The sequence below is a fragment of the Artibeus jamaicensis genome, unplaced genomic scaffold (genome assembly GCF_021234435.1).
Source record: "Artibeus jamaicensis isolate MK-2021 breed Jamaican fruit bat unplaced genomic scaffold, CSHL_Jam_final contig_482, whole genome shotgun sequence".
Lineage (NCBI taxonomy): Eukaryota > Metazoa > Chordata > Mammalia > Chiroptera > Phyllostomidae > Artibeus > Artibeus jamaicensis.
In genome coordinates this window covers 14,099,560-14,116,185 of record NW_026521857.1, presented here as the reverse complement: position 1 = coordinate 14,116,185, position 16,626 = coordinate 14,099,560, and the positions used below count along the sequence as shown (strand labels likewise).

The 16,626-nt window shown below is 36.7% G+C and overlaps 1 protein-coding gene across 5 annotated transcripts in view; it reads left to right on the top strand.

Moving 5' to 3' along the window:
- The window catches only part of FNBP1L (formin binding protein 1 like), a 114,666-nt gene that overhangs the window by 68,617 nt on the left and 29,423 nt on the right, over positions 1-16,626 (top strand). For all 5 annotated transcript variants that reach the window (XM_037162039.2, XM_037162036.2, XM_037162038.2 and 2 more), the window contains exons 3-5: positions 11,400-11,453; positions 12,702-12,849; positions 13,583-13,645. In XM_037162039.2, coding sequence (XP_037017934.1) covers positions 11,400-11,453; positions 12,702-12,849; positions 13,583-13,645 — 265 coding nt within the window. The remainder of the gene's footprint in view (positions 1-11,399; positions 11,454-12,701; positions 12,850-13,582; positions 13,646-16,626) is intronic.

Here is a 16,626-nt window from a genome sequence, read left to right as displayed (position 1 = left end):
TTAGTGCAGACAACTGTAATTGAACAACAATAAAATAATTTAAAAAAGAAATTAGGATCACTGCCCATATGCTGTATTTTTTATCAAGTTCTGCTTTCGATGTGTACTAGCATTTGTGTCATACACAGTTGATCCTTTTTGCGCCAGTTTACTTATATGAAGATTTTTTTCAATTGACCCCTGAAGTTCAAACTTCCATTGTTCAAGGGTTAATGGTACATCATTGTGATGAAGTTGCTGTTTTACTAAAAGCTGTCCCAGATATTTAGTGTAGGCTTAGATGTAGAATAATTTAAATCATATTAGTCTTTATATTCACCCTTTTCTTTCTCTTGCTTCTTTATCAGAACTTTCTGTTTCTGTGTCATCTGGTCTCAGAAGAACCCAGGGAGCTCATCTTTGTACTGACTTTCTGAAAATGGAGATTACTTTTATTCTTTGGTTGGCCATTGTTTAACTCTCAACTGCTATGGCCTCCACTGAGTTTTTGATCAACTGCTAAATGTAGTAAGCCTTAATAGTAGCATCTGGGTACAGGCAGGAGTAACTATTCCCCATATTTTGGGGTTCAGATTAAATTTCTTCACAGAGTTGGATTCCATGGAAACTTTTGTTCCTACCAGTCCCTGTTACATTATTACTGAGCCCGCCTGGGTATATATTTATTGTACAAGGTGACCAAATCATATGCTTTGTTAGCTAAATAATTTTTGCCTCTTAATTCTGGAATATAATTCCCCTACTAAAATGTAAACCCCACAGAGAGGTAAGAGGTTTTTCTTTGTTCTGGGCTGTGGGGGCGACTTTGCCAGCAAGTCCCCCCGTGTGCCAAAGATGAAAGTAACACTACCAAGACATGATCTGCTTAGGGAAGAGAGGTGGCCAATCTCTCAGAGGAGAAGGGCCAGGAGCCCCTTCCTCAGTGGCTTTTATTGGGTTGTAATACACAGGAATACAGGCAGCAAGGATCAAACAGTAGATAACATTTCAAAGAAATCTGAGGGCTTAGTCTGAGTTAGTGTCTATCAGGAAAGGGGGTTTCAGAAACTTTGGGAGACATACTCCTTTCCTGCTTGAACCCTTATCATATGAATGAAAGCACTCTTAGCAAAGCAGGCTTCACAGGACTTTTAGGAACTCTTTGTTATGTCCGATCACCCCCGATCCTGCTCTAGCCAGGCAAAGGGCTGCACCACCTCCCCTATCATGGGTTTTTAGGCTTAAGTGGATTAGAGCCAGGAAGCGCTTCTCCCAGAGGACGTGGAGACTTGGGCTATGTCAGAATAGCTGGGGGGCAGAGGTTCGTCACTCCCTCTTTGTTGCAGCCCCATGAGTCCTTCCATGATGGCCTCCCAAGTGATCATGTCTTGCTTAGGTTGCTCCCCCACTTTGAGGGGTCTTACCCGTCTCTGACTATCTGACTATGCATTGGGAGCAGGGGGATGAAGCAGAAGCAGGGTTTGCTACCAGAGACAAGCTTTGTTTCCTTAGTTGCTTGCATTCTGGAGGTCGCTTACTCAGTCTTAGCCATGGGGGGCAGTTACAACTCCTGAAACCAGGCAGAGCGGTTCCCAACACTGGGCACTGCTTATTCCTAGCTTCTAGAGCAATGCTTGGCACAAAGCAAGCACTGTTTTGTTTGTTTGTTTTTTGGTATTTACTGAACATTTGTATAGCATTTAATATGTCAGTACTATGTGAGTTCTTTTACGCATATTAATACATTTCTTTTCTTTTTTTTTTTTATAAAATTTTATTTATTTATCTTTAGAGGGGAAGGGAAGGAGAGAGGGAGAGAAACATCAATGTACGGTTGCCTTTCGTGTGTCCCCTGCTGGGAACTGGCCTGCAGGGAACCGGCCTGCAACCCCAGTATGTGCCCTGACTGGGAATCGAACCGCGATTGTCTGGTTCGCAGGCCCGAGTTCAATCCACTGAGCTACACCAGCCAGGGCTTACATTTCATTTTTTATAAAATCCAGTAAGTTGTCACTATTTTTTGCAAAAAAATAATTTTTATTTTTACTTAATTTTAAAACAAATTTATTTTTCAATTACTCTTGACATTCATTATTATTTTATATTAGTTTCAGATGTACAGCATAGTGGCTAGACAGTTTTATACTTTATAAACTGATGCTTCTGATAATTCAAGTACCCACCTGGCACCAAACTGCTAACCTACATTTGCAACAACTGGGTTTTTGGGTGTCCTTTTCATTGTGTATATGCTACTGTCTCATTTAATTTTCCTAAGAGTTTGATGATCTTTGTTGCCCATTGTATTTCTTGGACCTGTAGAGTATAGTATTTGCCTTGTGGTAAATGTCCAACAGTAAACTTTGTGGAATGATTCAGTCAGTGAACTCTATCTATCACTTTATTAGTAAAGACATTCAAGCCTATCACCTTAACAAGAACTGCAAAGCCTATTCCTGATTTTTGTATTAAAATGTTTTCTTAGGTTAAATGATGAAGCAGAACCTAACAAGTAAAATATAAAGTCTTAAGAAAGAAAATGATTTTTTTCTTTTTTATTTATTGTTGTTCAGTTACAGTTGTCTTGCTTTTTTTCCCATTGCTCTCCCCTACTCCAGTCCCATGGCTCCCACAGTCAATTCACCCACATTGTCCGTGCTCATGAGTCCCCCATTCTTTGCTTGCCCCTTCCCCTTCTCCCCCTTGTTACAGAAAATGATTTCTTACCAGTTGTGTTAAATATTTTGATAATGAGCTTTCCAGTGAAAAGGACTTAAAGACCATATTGTTTAAACAGCTAAAAAAGTGATTTGGTTGATAAATGGTGTTGGCTGTATAGATCACTTAGTTAATTTCTTAGCCCTTTCATAAAACTTTGAATGGTTTTATTTCCAAATTGTTTATTTTTGTAGGCGTTTGAATTGTGCAGCAGTTAGTAAAGTGAGGTAAAATGTGTGTTACATCATCTTATATGTAAAATGTGGGCAAATCAGACAGATACAGATGCTTATTTGAATTGAGGACTGTGAAGGTATTATATAATTCTCTTTTAAGACTCTAGTATTTAGAAAGAAAACAAAAGTTAACTTACAGAACAAAATTTCTGTTTCCTACTTTGAACATATCTCAAAATATTCTTCTGAAAGATCTGTAGTTGCCTAGAAACCACATTGTTATGCATATTTCATATATTCTTTGTTTATAGAGTAGGAAGCTGGTACTTATACGTACATTGTCCCATGTACCTTTTAGAAACATTGCACCTTTGACATGCTAAAGGTAAGGCAAAACTAGGAACTGGCACTTAAAATATAAGAATAGATAGTAACTTTGTTTACCTTCATGTTCACAGAAGTTTGTTTTCTTCCTCTAGGTCCTCTTATTTCTTCTTATCATCTATCTGTTTCAGCATCTGCCACTGGTAGAAGTACAGTAATTGAGGATGAATTATGTCCTTTTAGAAAACAAATATAATATTCTGAATTTGTTCTAATATCATCTGTGGTAATCCCTCTTTTCAACATTTAATTTTTTTTTAATTGTGGTAAAATAGACTTAACACTGACTTTACCTAAAATCATTTTTAAGTGTACATTTTAGCCATAGTAAGTGTATTTATACTGTTATGCAGCCAATCTCCAGGACTTAATTCGTCTTGGAAAAAAACTGAAACTCTGTACCTGTGAAATAGCAACCTGCCATTTTCCCCTTCCTTCAGCTCCCAGAATTCTATTTTGTGTTTCTAAGAATTTGTCTACTCTAGCTTATACCTCATAAGTGAAATCTTACGCTTTTTTTGGTGACTGGCTTATTTCACCAAGCAGAATGATGTTAGAGTTTATCCATGTTGGGACATGTATTAGAATCTCCTTCTATTTCATTTCATTGAATCTATATACCACTTTTTATTTGTCTGTTGATGGACATTTTCGTTTTTCCTGCCTTTTGGCAATTGTGGATAATGATACTGTGAGCATGAATGTACAGATATCTATTTGAGTATCTGCTTTCAACCCTTTTGGGTCTATACCCAGAAGAGGACTTGCTGGATCATATGGTAAATTATATTTTAATTATTTTAAGAACTACCAGTAGATACTGTTTTCTGCAATGGCTGAGCTATTTTACTTTCCTGTCAGTAATATACAAGGGTTTCAATTTTTTCACATCCCTGCCAACACTCATTTTTTGTTTTATTTTAGTAGTAGCCATTCTGATGGGTGTAAGTGATCTCATTGTGGTTCTGATTTGCATTTCTCTAAGGATTAGTGATATCGAACAATTTTTTTCATACAAGATCTGTCCAGGAGGTATCCAGACATTTAATATGAAAAATAGAGGTATTTATTGAAGAAGATACAGGATACATTGTCCATAGGACAATGACATCACCTCAGCCCCCTTCAAAGTAGGCACGTTGGGACCTCACACAGTTCTCCAAATCACCATCAGCTGCTCTGTCATATTTTTCTGAATCTCCTCAATGGTCTGAAATCTCTTCCCTTTCAAAGGTGATTCTGGTTTTAGGAAAAGCCAGCAGTTACAGGGTACCAAATCTAGGCTGTAGGGGGCTGAGTCACTTGGGTGATTTGATGTTTCACCAAAAATCTCTGCACAAGACGTGATGCATGACCAGGTGCATTGTCATGATGAAACTGCCAGTCACCAGTTGCCCATAGCTCTGGCCTTCTGAATCATCCGAACAGTTTCTGCAGAGGAATGTTCAAGCTTAATGTAAAATTTGATGCAGATTCGGTGCTGTACTGAGTCAGTCATTGTGAATGTGATGGCCACACAGCACACATGCTCGCTCAATGATGTCTACCTCCCCCACTGATTAGTACAGTGAAGTCATCATTGTCCATGCATGTCCACTCTCCTTGGCTGCCAGGTTACGTTAGTGTTATGCAAACTGTTCTTGTTAAATTAACAATGGCTGATCTTTCTGTGGATAGATTGTTTGCCTATTGTATATCTTTGGAGAAATGCTACTCAAAGTCACTGTCTGTTTTTCAATCAGGTTATTTGTTTTCTTGTTATTGAGTTTTAGGTGTTCTATATATATTTCAGATTTTTACCCCTTATCATATGTGTCATTTGCAAATCCATTCTCCCATTTCATTGCATGCCTTGTCATTTTGTTAATTGTGGACTTTGATACTCAAAAGTTTTAAATTTTGATGTCTAATTTATTTAGTTGTTTTTTTTTTTTTGTTACCTGTGCTCTTGCTATCTTATTTAAAAAATCGCCAGTAAATCCTGTATGTCATGAATCTCTCCCCCTGTTTTCTTTTAAGAGTTTTTATGGTATTAACTCTTACGTTTTGAGTTAATCTTTGTATGTGGTGTAAGATAAGGAAGGGTACTGCTTCATTCATTTGTATGTAATAGCTTGCATGTATGTGTTTATAAAACAATAATGTTTTATTACTACCAGCATGAGGGTTCTGCATGGGGTGGTGTGTGTGCTGGACTCAGGTTATGCGTGGTCTGAGAACATGATGATCAGGAGGCTGGAAGGAAAGGGGTTGGGTCTGGAGGTCAGCTCTAAGAGCTCCTTAGATATACTTTTGGGAACCAGTAAAGGAGTCATGGTGAGTATCACCATGCTGCTAGTAAGATTAAGAAATTCTTGCAAATCTAGCTGCCTATCACAGTTGAGGTCCAGTTTCTTCAGCATGCAATCCAGGACACAAGTTCTTTTGGTTCTTTGTGAAGGCAGCCAGGTCTGTATTTGTGAAGGTTAGGAGCTCAGTCTTGGAGTGTTTGCAGCTGTTACCATACTGTTCAGCAGAGTTCTGGAAAACAGCAGTCAGACTTGATGCGACGTGTGGTAAGGCGGGGCGTTTTTGCCATGTCAGGGTGGGGTGAGGCATGGAGGCTGTGAGCGGGCAGTGGTGCCTGTACATGGATATCTTTTACATTTAATTTTCTACTATATGAGAAAAGGTTCATGCCTGTAAGTGATTGAAAACCCATTTTGAAGTAGTTTAGCTATAATGGGAAATTTATTAGCGAGAGAAATTTATGTGTTAAATTTTTTATGGATTTGATTTTTTAATTGAGCTTAAGAAGTTGAATAGTTATGCTGCTGGAAGGCCTGAGGCACTGATGCATCTGGGTCACTGGGAGAAAAGTCAGTGTCTGAAACACAGAGCCCTTTGCTGTTGTCTTTTTCTTTTGGCTTCTTTTGGTGGATTGGCTTTGTTCTTTCAGTGCAGGCTGCTTTCTTCATACGGCAGAAAAACACAGTCACCAACAGTGCCAGATTTATGTCTCAGATTCAGCTCTCATTCTAGCCTCAAAGCTGTATTGGGTCCAAAGACTTAAAAATTCCAGGAAGAAAACTACTTGGCCCAGCTAGATTGTTTTCTACCTCTGGATCACTTAACTGAGCTGCACAAATAAGGCCATTTGTACAAGTCTGGCAATTCCTGTTAACTCTTATATATAGGGAGGGCAGTTAAGAAAAGGGATAATATCCAGTCCTAGGTATCTAGTATTACCCTTTTGCCAGAAGAAATAGTATGATTTGTATTCCATTTTACAAATAAATATGATATTGATCACTTGTTAAACAGTAATTAGAACTAAGAGCTCCTCAAATGATGACAGGTTAAAAATATATGGAGGTGATTTTCAGCCTTAAAATATTTTGAGATCTTATACTCCATTATTTAACTATAAAAATGTAGTTTTAATAAAAGTGAATTAAAGTTTTAAGAAATTTTTTGAAATATTTTATATTGAATAATTTTACTAAAACCAACAATAAATATAACCCATGGACAAAGACAGTGTGGGCGGGGGAGGACTGAATGTGGGAGATAGGGGTGGGCAGGGCAGGGAAGAGTAGTGGGGGCATGGGGGCAACTCTGAGAGAGCACAAGATAACATGATAAACATTGATGTAACTGTAATAGAACAACAATAAAAAACAAACGTATATAAGTATGACAAAACTAGAATGAATAAAAATATTAAAATCAACAATTTAAGTGTAAATTAAGTAGTGTGGTATATTTAATATCACACATACAAGTATGATAGTTGTACATGTAGAATACTGTAGTCTTTGGAGAAGCCCATTACATTTGGAAGCCTCTTAGACCACTTAAGATACAATGTTAATTTTTTGTATCCAGAGTGTGTGATACTAAGATACTTAGAAAACATGGATGAGACACACATCAAAATAAGGCACCAGCATTCTCTAGCCAGTGTTACTCAGTTGGTTCGAGTGTCCTCCCATAACTGAAAGGTTGTGGGTTTGATTCCCCATCAGGGCACATACCTAGATTGCAGTTCATTCCCTGGTTGGGGCACATATAGGAGGCAACAAATTGATGTTTCTCTCTCATATCGATGTTACTCTCTCTCCCCTTCTATCCCCCTCCCTCCCTCCCTCCCTCTAAAAACAATGAAAAAAATGTTCTTGGGTGAGGATTAAAAAAAAATAAGTCAATAAAAATAAAGTGCTAGTATATCTATGCCATCTATTATAATTTCTATAATATATACATTGTATGTGTATAAAACTTTGTTTCAATTAATTCCTGATTTATAACACCCTATTAAAAAGCACCCTTTACATATAAACTGCTAATATAATTGGTTACTTGGAGAGTCTTTGGACTTAGAAGAGAGGAAAAGATTTTGAAAAAAAGAATAGCCTAGGGGAAATAATACTAAGAACAGGTTTTTTTTGAGAGAGATGAATTGTCTAACATTTTTAGTTCTGGAGGAACCTAAATGATTTACACTTACATACAGGGTGGGGCAAAAGTAGATTTACAGTTGTTTGTTTAATGATAAAATAATAAATAAATAATACAAGAATAAACTTTTATGTACTCACAACTGTAAACCTACTTTTTGCTGAACCCTGTATTTGAGACAAGCCAATCTGAGATTTATTTGACCTATTAAGCATATTATATAAAAAATACAAAGCAGGGATTTGTGGGTGAATTAACCATTCAAACCTTGATAAGAATTTTTGATGTTGTTAGGCTGTTTTCTTAGAAGACCCAACTGAGATTGGCTGCTTTGAGGAGATAAATTCTTTTTGTATGTTTTTATCATTTTTTAGCAACCCCTTTTGCCCCCCAATACTAAAATAGTATATGAGGTCTGTCCAGATGAGGTATCAAGCCATGTGATATGAAACATAGAGGCATTTATAAAGAAGATACAGGAAACATACATTGTACATGGGACAGTGGCGCCTCAGTCCCCTTTAAGATGGGCACTTTGGGACCTCACACAGTTCTCCCAGTTGCTATCAGCTGTCTTGTTTTATTTTCTTGAATCTCATCAACAGCTGAAATCTATTCCATTTTAAAGGTGATTTTAGTTTTGGGAAAAGCCAGAAGTCACAGGACTCCAAATCTGGGCAGGAGCAGGGCTGAGTCACCTGTGTGATTTGATGTTTCATCAAAAAACAGCGCGAGACATGATGGCATGAGCAGGCACATTGTTGTGATGAAGCTGCCAGACACCAGGTACCCATAGCTGTAGCCTTCTGAATCATCCGAATGGTTTTTGTGGAGCAATGTTCAAGCTTAATGTAAAATTTGGTGCAAATCTGTTGCTCTACTCAGTCATTTTGAATGCGACAACCACACAATACACGTGGCTCACTCAGTGGAGTCTATGTCCTCTACTGACTAGTAGTACAGTGAAGTTGTCATTGTTCACACCTGCATATTCCAGTCTGCTCTCCTTGGCTGCCAGGTTAGATTGGTGTTGTGCAAACTGTTCTTGTTATATTAACAATGGCTGGGCTTTTTCTGGGCAAACTTGTATGATCACTGTAACGGTTTAAAGCATTCTTTTTTTTTAGAATTTATTCAGTCCTCACCGAGGATTTGTTTGATTTTAGAGAGAGAGAGGGAGGGTTGGGGAAAGAGAGCACAAGATAACATGATAAACATTGATGTAAGAGAGAAACATCAATCAATTGCCCCTCTTCAAATCCCCAACTAGGAATGGAACCTCAACCCTCTGGTATATGGAGCAACACTCCAGTCAAGTGAGCTACTGGCCAAGTTGTTTAAATTCAAGTCCCTTCCCAGACTTTCTCCCTAGAAATAATTAGTAATTAAGTAATTTGTTGTACCTTTTTTCAGAACATGTTTTTCTGGGGTAGAAATTTTGATTTGGTGTGGAATACCAGAATAACATTTTAGAATGTGCTGTAGTTTTCTAGTGTCAGAATTGGCTTGGATGGAGTCTTGAGTGGCTTGTGTATGGTTTCTGAGGGCTCTGGAGACTTTGGGTTTGTGAAGAGTTATTAATAGCTAGGTGACTTTTACATAACAAGAGGCAAGAGTGATTTTTTAAAAATTGTTGAGGACTAACTGCATGTTCAAAAGGTAAAGGTAAAATTACTTTATTTTTCTTTTCCTTTTGCAGTATATGTGTTCCTCCTCCTAGAAGTTAGAGTTCAAATTAACGTTGTTTATGTCATATTTAAGCTATGTTATGTATGACTTTTGGTTAATCTGTATGGTAGTCATGATTTTTTCAACTGTCAAAATCTCAACTTCGATTGGTTTAAGCAAAGAAATTTATTGGCTTGTGTGACCATCAAGTCCAGGGGTCTGGGTATTAAAGTGGTGAGAGCCCTAGCTGGTATGGCCTAGTGGATTGAGTGTCAGCCTGCAAACCAAAGGGTTGCTAGTTTGATTCCCAGTCAGGGCATGTGCCTGGCTTGTGGGTCAGGTCCCAAGTAGAGGGGCACATGAGAGGCACCCACACATTGATCTTTCTCTCCCTCTTCTCCCTCCTTTCCCCTCTTTCTAAAATAAATATATGAAATCTTTTTTAAAAATTTAAGAGGCAGGAAGTTTTTTCTTGGTTTTGCTTTCCTTTCTGTTGATTAAATTTTGAAGTAACCCTTTCCCATATGGTGGCTAGGATTATGCCTATCAATTTAACTTCAGCAGAAAGAGAATATATCTTCCCAAGAATTACAGCAGAAATATTGGGGTTGACTTTTATTGGTCCTGGTCACTGATTGATTCGTTTTTATGCAGTGAGGGCTCTAAATTCTCACAGTTTGGTCCAGCACACTGTTTTGATTGGTTGGAATGGAACCTCTCTGGTCACTGAGGATGCACAGTTCTGGCTGAATGGGGAAAGTCTCAATGCTATTGGTTGAAATAGGATTCTAGGAACTCTATAAGAGTTGGCTCAGCCAGCAGGAACCCAGTGCAATCTTCTTCCTGAAGTTCAGTTTTCATGAGAAGCCCCTGTTGAGCAATGGCTGCTAGGACCCATTTCTAAATTTGAGCTCAAAGCAACCAGGAGCCCTTCTGAACAGTTACATTTATTCTCAGGATCACCAGTAGCTTTTTTTTTTTAATTGTCCTCACACATGTTGACTCTTATTTACATGCATATCTTGATTGTAGAAGTTTCTTCAGAGTCCCAGCTTTCGCTACAATTTTCTATTGTATATTTTTGTTTAGCTGTTCTATAGGAGCACTGTCCTTCAAGTAAGAGTCCTCATACAACAAGAAATTTGGAAACAGGATCTAGACCTTAGTGACTGTAAGCATTCTTGTGAATTTTTTGGTCTTCCTTTTCATTCATGATTGGAAGATGCTGCATTAGCTTCAGTTATCCTGTCCTCACACATCTGTATCCAAAGCAATAAAAAAGTGTGAAGATGGGGCTTCTTCTTGTATACTTCCTCCCTGTTTATTTATAAAAATTATCATGAAAAGGGTTAATTAGGAAATAGAATTCATAGTACTTGAACACCTTATGGTGGGAGAAACTTGACAAAGTATAGGATGATTGGCAAATTTTTGTGAATATGAGAGTTATGTTCACTTGAATATGCTGTGTAAGTACAATTCTGGAAAACTTTGTTAGGAAAGCAGGGATAATGTCTCCTCTCCCCTCCCCACTTTCCTCTCCCCTCCCCGTCCTCTTTTCCTTTTCCTCTGCTAAGCAGGGGAAAAAAATGATTACCTCCTTTTAAATTTGATAGCATGATCAACCATATTGTTATCATTATACTTATATAATAAAAAAAAATAACATTTCTTTCTACTGTAACCTATTAACCTACTTTTGTCCCACCTTGCATTTAAGACAAGCTAGTCTGAGATTTATTTCACCTAGTAAGCATACTATATTAAAAATGTAAAGCAGGGATTTGTAGATACAGTTTAGCTATTCAAACCTTGATTTGAATTTTTGATGACTTTAGATTGTTTTCTTTAGTGTCAGTATTTTTTTTAAATGTAAGTAATGAACCTATATTATGTTAATGGTAGTAGATGATCATATTGCTCTTAATTGTTTTATATTATTGAATTCTTGACTTAATGAAATTGTAATGTTTTAGAATATTCAATTTCAACAACAGTATTTCTTACAAAATTTTACAAATCTCTTTTCTGTAGAAATTTGGTTAAGAAGTACTGTCCCAAACGTTCCTCCAAGGATGAAGAGCCGAGGTAAATTATATACCTGTTTATTATTGCATTTAAAAATGTTTTTTAAATTTATGTTTAGCAAAGTAAATAATTATGCTGTTAGCTTTTCATAAAGATTTTTTTTAAGTTTGTCTTAATAAAAACATTAGTGTTTATGAAAGAGGGAACTACTGTTTTTTTCTTTTATGAATGAATACTTTAATACTGAAACTTGATAATAGTTTTCTAGAATAGTTGATGTGTGGATTTCTAAGTAAGGTGTGGACTGGGACCCCACTTGAGTAATTTAATATCCAGAAGAAAAGAATATTTTTTTCCATACTTTATTTTGTAGTTGTCAGCTTGTTAGCTTCCTGCTTTTACTTTTCCAGATAGTAAAATAATTTGGCTGGCTGGTTCAAGGGGATAATGAAAAGGAGCGTAATTTTGGAACCTTGAGGTAAAAGGTTAGGAATTGCCTATGAGTTTGTAACAGTGTTAAACAGGGATATGTGGCTGTAAAATGCAGAAACAAAAAGAGACTAGACTTAAACCAAATATCTTTGTGTATGATGTCAGTTGTTAGGATACTCGCGTTGGTGTTGATGCAGTCTTGTCTGAGCTGTTTGCCTTCAGTTGTTTAAGTGTGCTCAGGCAGTATATTCAAAGTAGATCTATATGTTTTAATATAGTGATTCTCTTTGTTTCTCTCCTTCTCTACACACACATTTGCCCTTATTTTGCCCCTTCTTCCCCCTTTCTGGTGCCAACCATAATGGTACTTCACTTCCATTCAGGATGTGGGCAGGCATACAGGCAGCTGTGTCCAGAGCTGATATAGCAAAGTTGTTCTGTAGGTCAGCCATCAAGATGCATTTGCGGGCTATAATTGGCAGGTTTCGTCCTGGAGAACAAGCACATCATCTCTGCAACAGGTTTAGCTGCCAAGTCTAGGAATCCAACCAAGTTCGTTCCCAAGCTCAGGCCAGCCAATTGGCAACTTAAGAGATTTCATTGTGCCCTAAGAGCCTGCAGGTAGTATTCTTACTACTTTTTGACCCCATATATCCCTGTATTTATAAATTAAGACTACATGAAAGATACATAAACATCTATAACTTGAACTTAATGCAGGATTGTTTCCTTACAAAGTTAATTTAGAGCTAGTAGCTAAGATTAGGTTGAGTATGTTAAAATTTGTCAAGTGTCTGGCTCAGTCCATACTTCATAAAAGACATTTGTAATGAAAATGAAAATAAATTTCACTGTTTTTAAATATATTTTTGTCAGGTTTACCTCATGTGTAGCCTTTTTTAACATCCTTAATGAGTTAAACGACTATGCAGGACAGCGAGAAGTAGTAGCAGAAGAAATGGCGCACAGAGTTTATGGTGAATTAATGAGATACGCTCATGATTTGAAAACCGAAAGAAAAATGGTAATTATTATTTTAATTTAGTTATAATGATATATGAAACATGTTCACACAAAGTAATTGTATAGCTTTTAAAAATAATGTATATTCAATATAAATGGGTTTTCTATTTCACTATATTTCTTCTAGCTAAAATTACCTCTAGATACTGTTGTTAATTAGTGATTTTTTGGTAAACAATACAGGCTAAATCTAGTCTCCTCCTTGTTTTTGTTTTGTAGTTCTATGTGCTAAGACTGGTTTATACATTTTTAGATCATTGAAATGGAAATCAAAAGAAGAAGATATTTATAATGTGAAAATTATGTGAAATTCAAATTTCAGTTTTTTGTGAACAGAGCTACACATTCATTTATGTTTTGCCTTTAGCTGCTTTTGCATTATATTACAGAGTTGAATAGTTGAATATTTGCAACAGAGATCACGTGGCTTGCAAGGCCTAAAATATTTATGTTATCCTTTTTAGAAAATGGTTGTCACCCCCTATTCAAGACAGTCTTGTATTTTCTAAAAGATTGTATGTGTCTTAAAGTTTATATTTAAAGTATTCCAATAATATTCTATAAAATATATTTTAGAGAGTTTTGCTTTACTAAAATCTCTTAATTAAATTTGATAAAGTTATATAATTAGTATCTTGAAAGAAATAAAGTAAAAAAACTTTTTTGAGACTTTAGGCTTTATTTAAATATGATCTTTGTTTCGTTTCCTTTGTGTTTTGGGTTATGATCTTCAGCATCTTCAAGAGGGACGAAAAGCTCAACAATATCTTGACATGTGCTGGAAACAGATGGATAATGTGAGTTACAATTTTCACAGTTAACATAAAATTATGTAGACTCGTTTAGCCCTACATTTTCTTATGCTTTATATCTGTATGAGTTTCATATTTCATAGTGTATTATTCATAATTTGACATGTGTAACTAGAGAATGAGATCATTTAGATGCTATACTTGTACCAACTCTGTAATATTCATATAATTGCAAACAATTTAGGAAGATTCTTTTTGACTTTGCATTAGTTATTGTACTGTAAAGTATTGATAGAGCGTAGAAGGAATAAGGAACAGTGATATGTCTTAGAAGACCATTTGACTTATACTGAGAAGACTTAGATTTCTAGCTCTGTCTTTTACTTAGCACCTGATTTTTGTTGACTTTATTTTTCTATATATAAAAAACGAAGAGTGGACTAGATTATATGAAGTGTTTCTCCCAGTCAGTGATTCTGTAATAATGTAAATGTTCCTAGTTCTAGGCTGCTAGTCATAGACCATCCCTCTGTAGGAAATAAAATACTCTACTCCATAGGTTGGGCAAAATTGTAATAGTGTAATGATGTTTTCTTTTTTTTTAAACTTTTTATTTTTTTATTTATTTATATATTTTTATTTATTTATTTATTTATCTTTAGAGGGGAAGGGAAGGAGAGAGGGAGAGAAATATCAATGTATGCCTGGCTAGTGTAGCTCAGTGGATTGAGTGCGGGCCTGTGAACCAAAGGATCGCAGTTTGATTCCCAGTCAGGGCACATGCCTGGGTTGCAGGCCAGTTCCCAGCAGGGGATGCACGAGAGGCAACGATACATTGATATTTCTCTCCCTCTCTCCTTACCTTCTCCTCTAAAGGTAAAGAAATAAAATCTTTTAAAAAAAAAAAGAAAGAAAGAAATATCAATGTATGGTTGCCTCTCATGCATCCTCTGCTGGGAACTGGCCTGCAACCCAGGCATGTGCCCTGACTGGGAATCAAACTGCGATCCTTTGGTTCGCAGGCCCGCACTCAATCCACTGAGCTATGCCAGCCAGGGCCATGATATTTTCTTTAAAAATTTTGCAAGAATACTTGCTGTGTGGTTTTTTTTTTTTTTTAATGTTCTGGCCCACAGTTATTTGATGAACAAGATTCTACATGGAACATTGTCTCCTTTACTTAAAATGCTCTACTAAGTGCTGTTCTGTAGTATAAGATTAATACTGTTTTTTGAACCCTCAGATTAGCAAGCAATTTACTCTTTACTTGAATTTTTTTATGGTGGACACTGTATTCCCTGAAAATTAAGCTGGAGGGAATTTTTTCATGTTAAACTAACCAATTTCGTTTGTGGTTATTTGAAAAAGGACTTTTAAGTCTGAGGTTAAAAATAACTCATGGATATATGTACTGTTTTGAGCCTTTTTTCATTTAAAAAATTCTATAAAATTTCTAATTTTCTAAAAATCTCTATTATAGAACTGTCATTGATGTAAGATTCTAAACAACAGTGCTGATTGAGAATTCTTAGGTATATTAATAGTCTGTATTTTTGTTTTGCTCTTCTTTTTAATTGGTTTCAGCAAGACTTTTAGGGAGTGTGTACATTTATTAAATTTTAAATTGCCTTAACTAGCATCCTTAATATCTGCCACCCAGTAAGTATGGGTGAGTGTGTGTTTTCATTTGCACAAAAAAAAAAAAATAGATTCCTACACTTAGGAGTCATTGGTCCTTTTAAAAACTGGTATTGGCTCAAATCATTCCTGTTAGTATGTGCTGACTTGTCTTTAGAACAGTTGATATTTATTAAGCCGTAAGAAAGAAGCATCAAAAGATGTAGGAGAGATTTCTTTAAGGCATTAACAATATCATGAAATAAGGTAAGTTTAACTCAGTTCATGTTTATTGAAGGCATCCTTGATGTGTACTGGGTCCAGGAGTACAAAAGTATATGTGACATGGGTCTTGTTTTCATGGAGCCTCCATCTAGTGAGGGAAGCAGGCAAGCGTAATTTCTGTGCATTATGTAGAAATACATGCAGGATCCCATTTCCTAGTAACATATCTTCCTGCTTGATCAAGAAAATGAAACTGTAAAATTCTTAACATGTTAAACTAATGGAGGAGATTTAAAGAACTGGGAGAGGCAGGTTGAATTAGTGACAGTATTGAAAATTGAGAAAAAATTAAAACACAGTTATTAACCCCAGGAAAAACAAAACAGGAGGCGTAGGCATTTAAGATTCACGCGAATGAGAGACTAACATGTGAAGATCATGAAGGAATGATCTGATATAGGAGGATAGAAGCATCAGAGATGCCAGGTCTGTCAGCTTGGGCAGCTTCAAGTACGTAGGTCATATAAGTCATGAGAAGAGGGCTCAAAAATGGAGCAGTTTCAGAGGTGGTCAGTAACTCAGTGCTGCCACAAAGGCTGCTGCTTTTTTCTTTCTGTTCACTTTGCCGTCTTGACCATGTCGGGTTTTTTCCTGAGGATTGTCCCTTACGGTCAGTAGCTGACTCAGGCAGCCAGGCACCACATCCTTGTTCAGCTGAATGCAGAAGCACGAAAAAGTGAGCATATCTTTTCCAACTGTCCCTTTTTATCAAGGAAGGAAAACTTTTCCAGAAAATCCCCAGCAGACTTTTTTATGGGTGTCTTTGCCAGGATTAGATAACTTGACTATACTCCAGCTGTGGGAGGCTGGTAAAGCAAGTATTTGCTATTTTTGGCCTCTGTACAGGAAGGTGGGCTCCTCTGAGAAAGGATGGGGGAGAAGTAGCTGTTAATTAGTCTGTCAAATAAAGGATGAAGAATAGGATCTTGTCCTGGCTAGTGTGGCTCAGTGGATTGGGCACCGGCCTGCAAACCAAAAGGTTGCTGGTTCAATTCCCAGTCAGGGCACATGTCTGGGTTACAGGCCAGGCCTCCCCTGCTTTAGCAGCTTGCAAGAGGCAACTGATCTATGTTTCTTCCTCCCTGTCTTTCTCCCTCCCTTCCCCTCTCCCTAAAAATAAATAA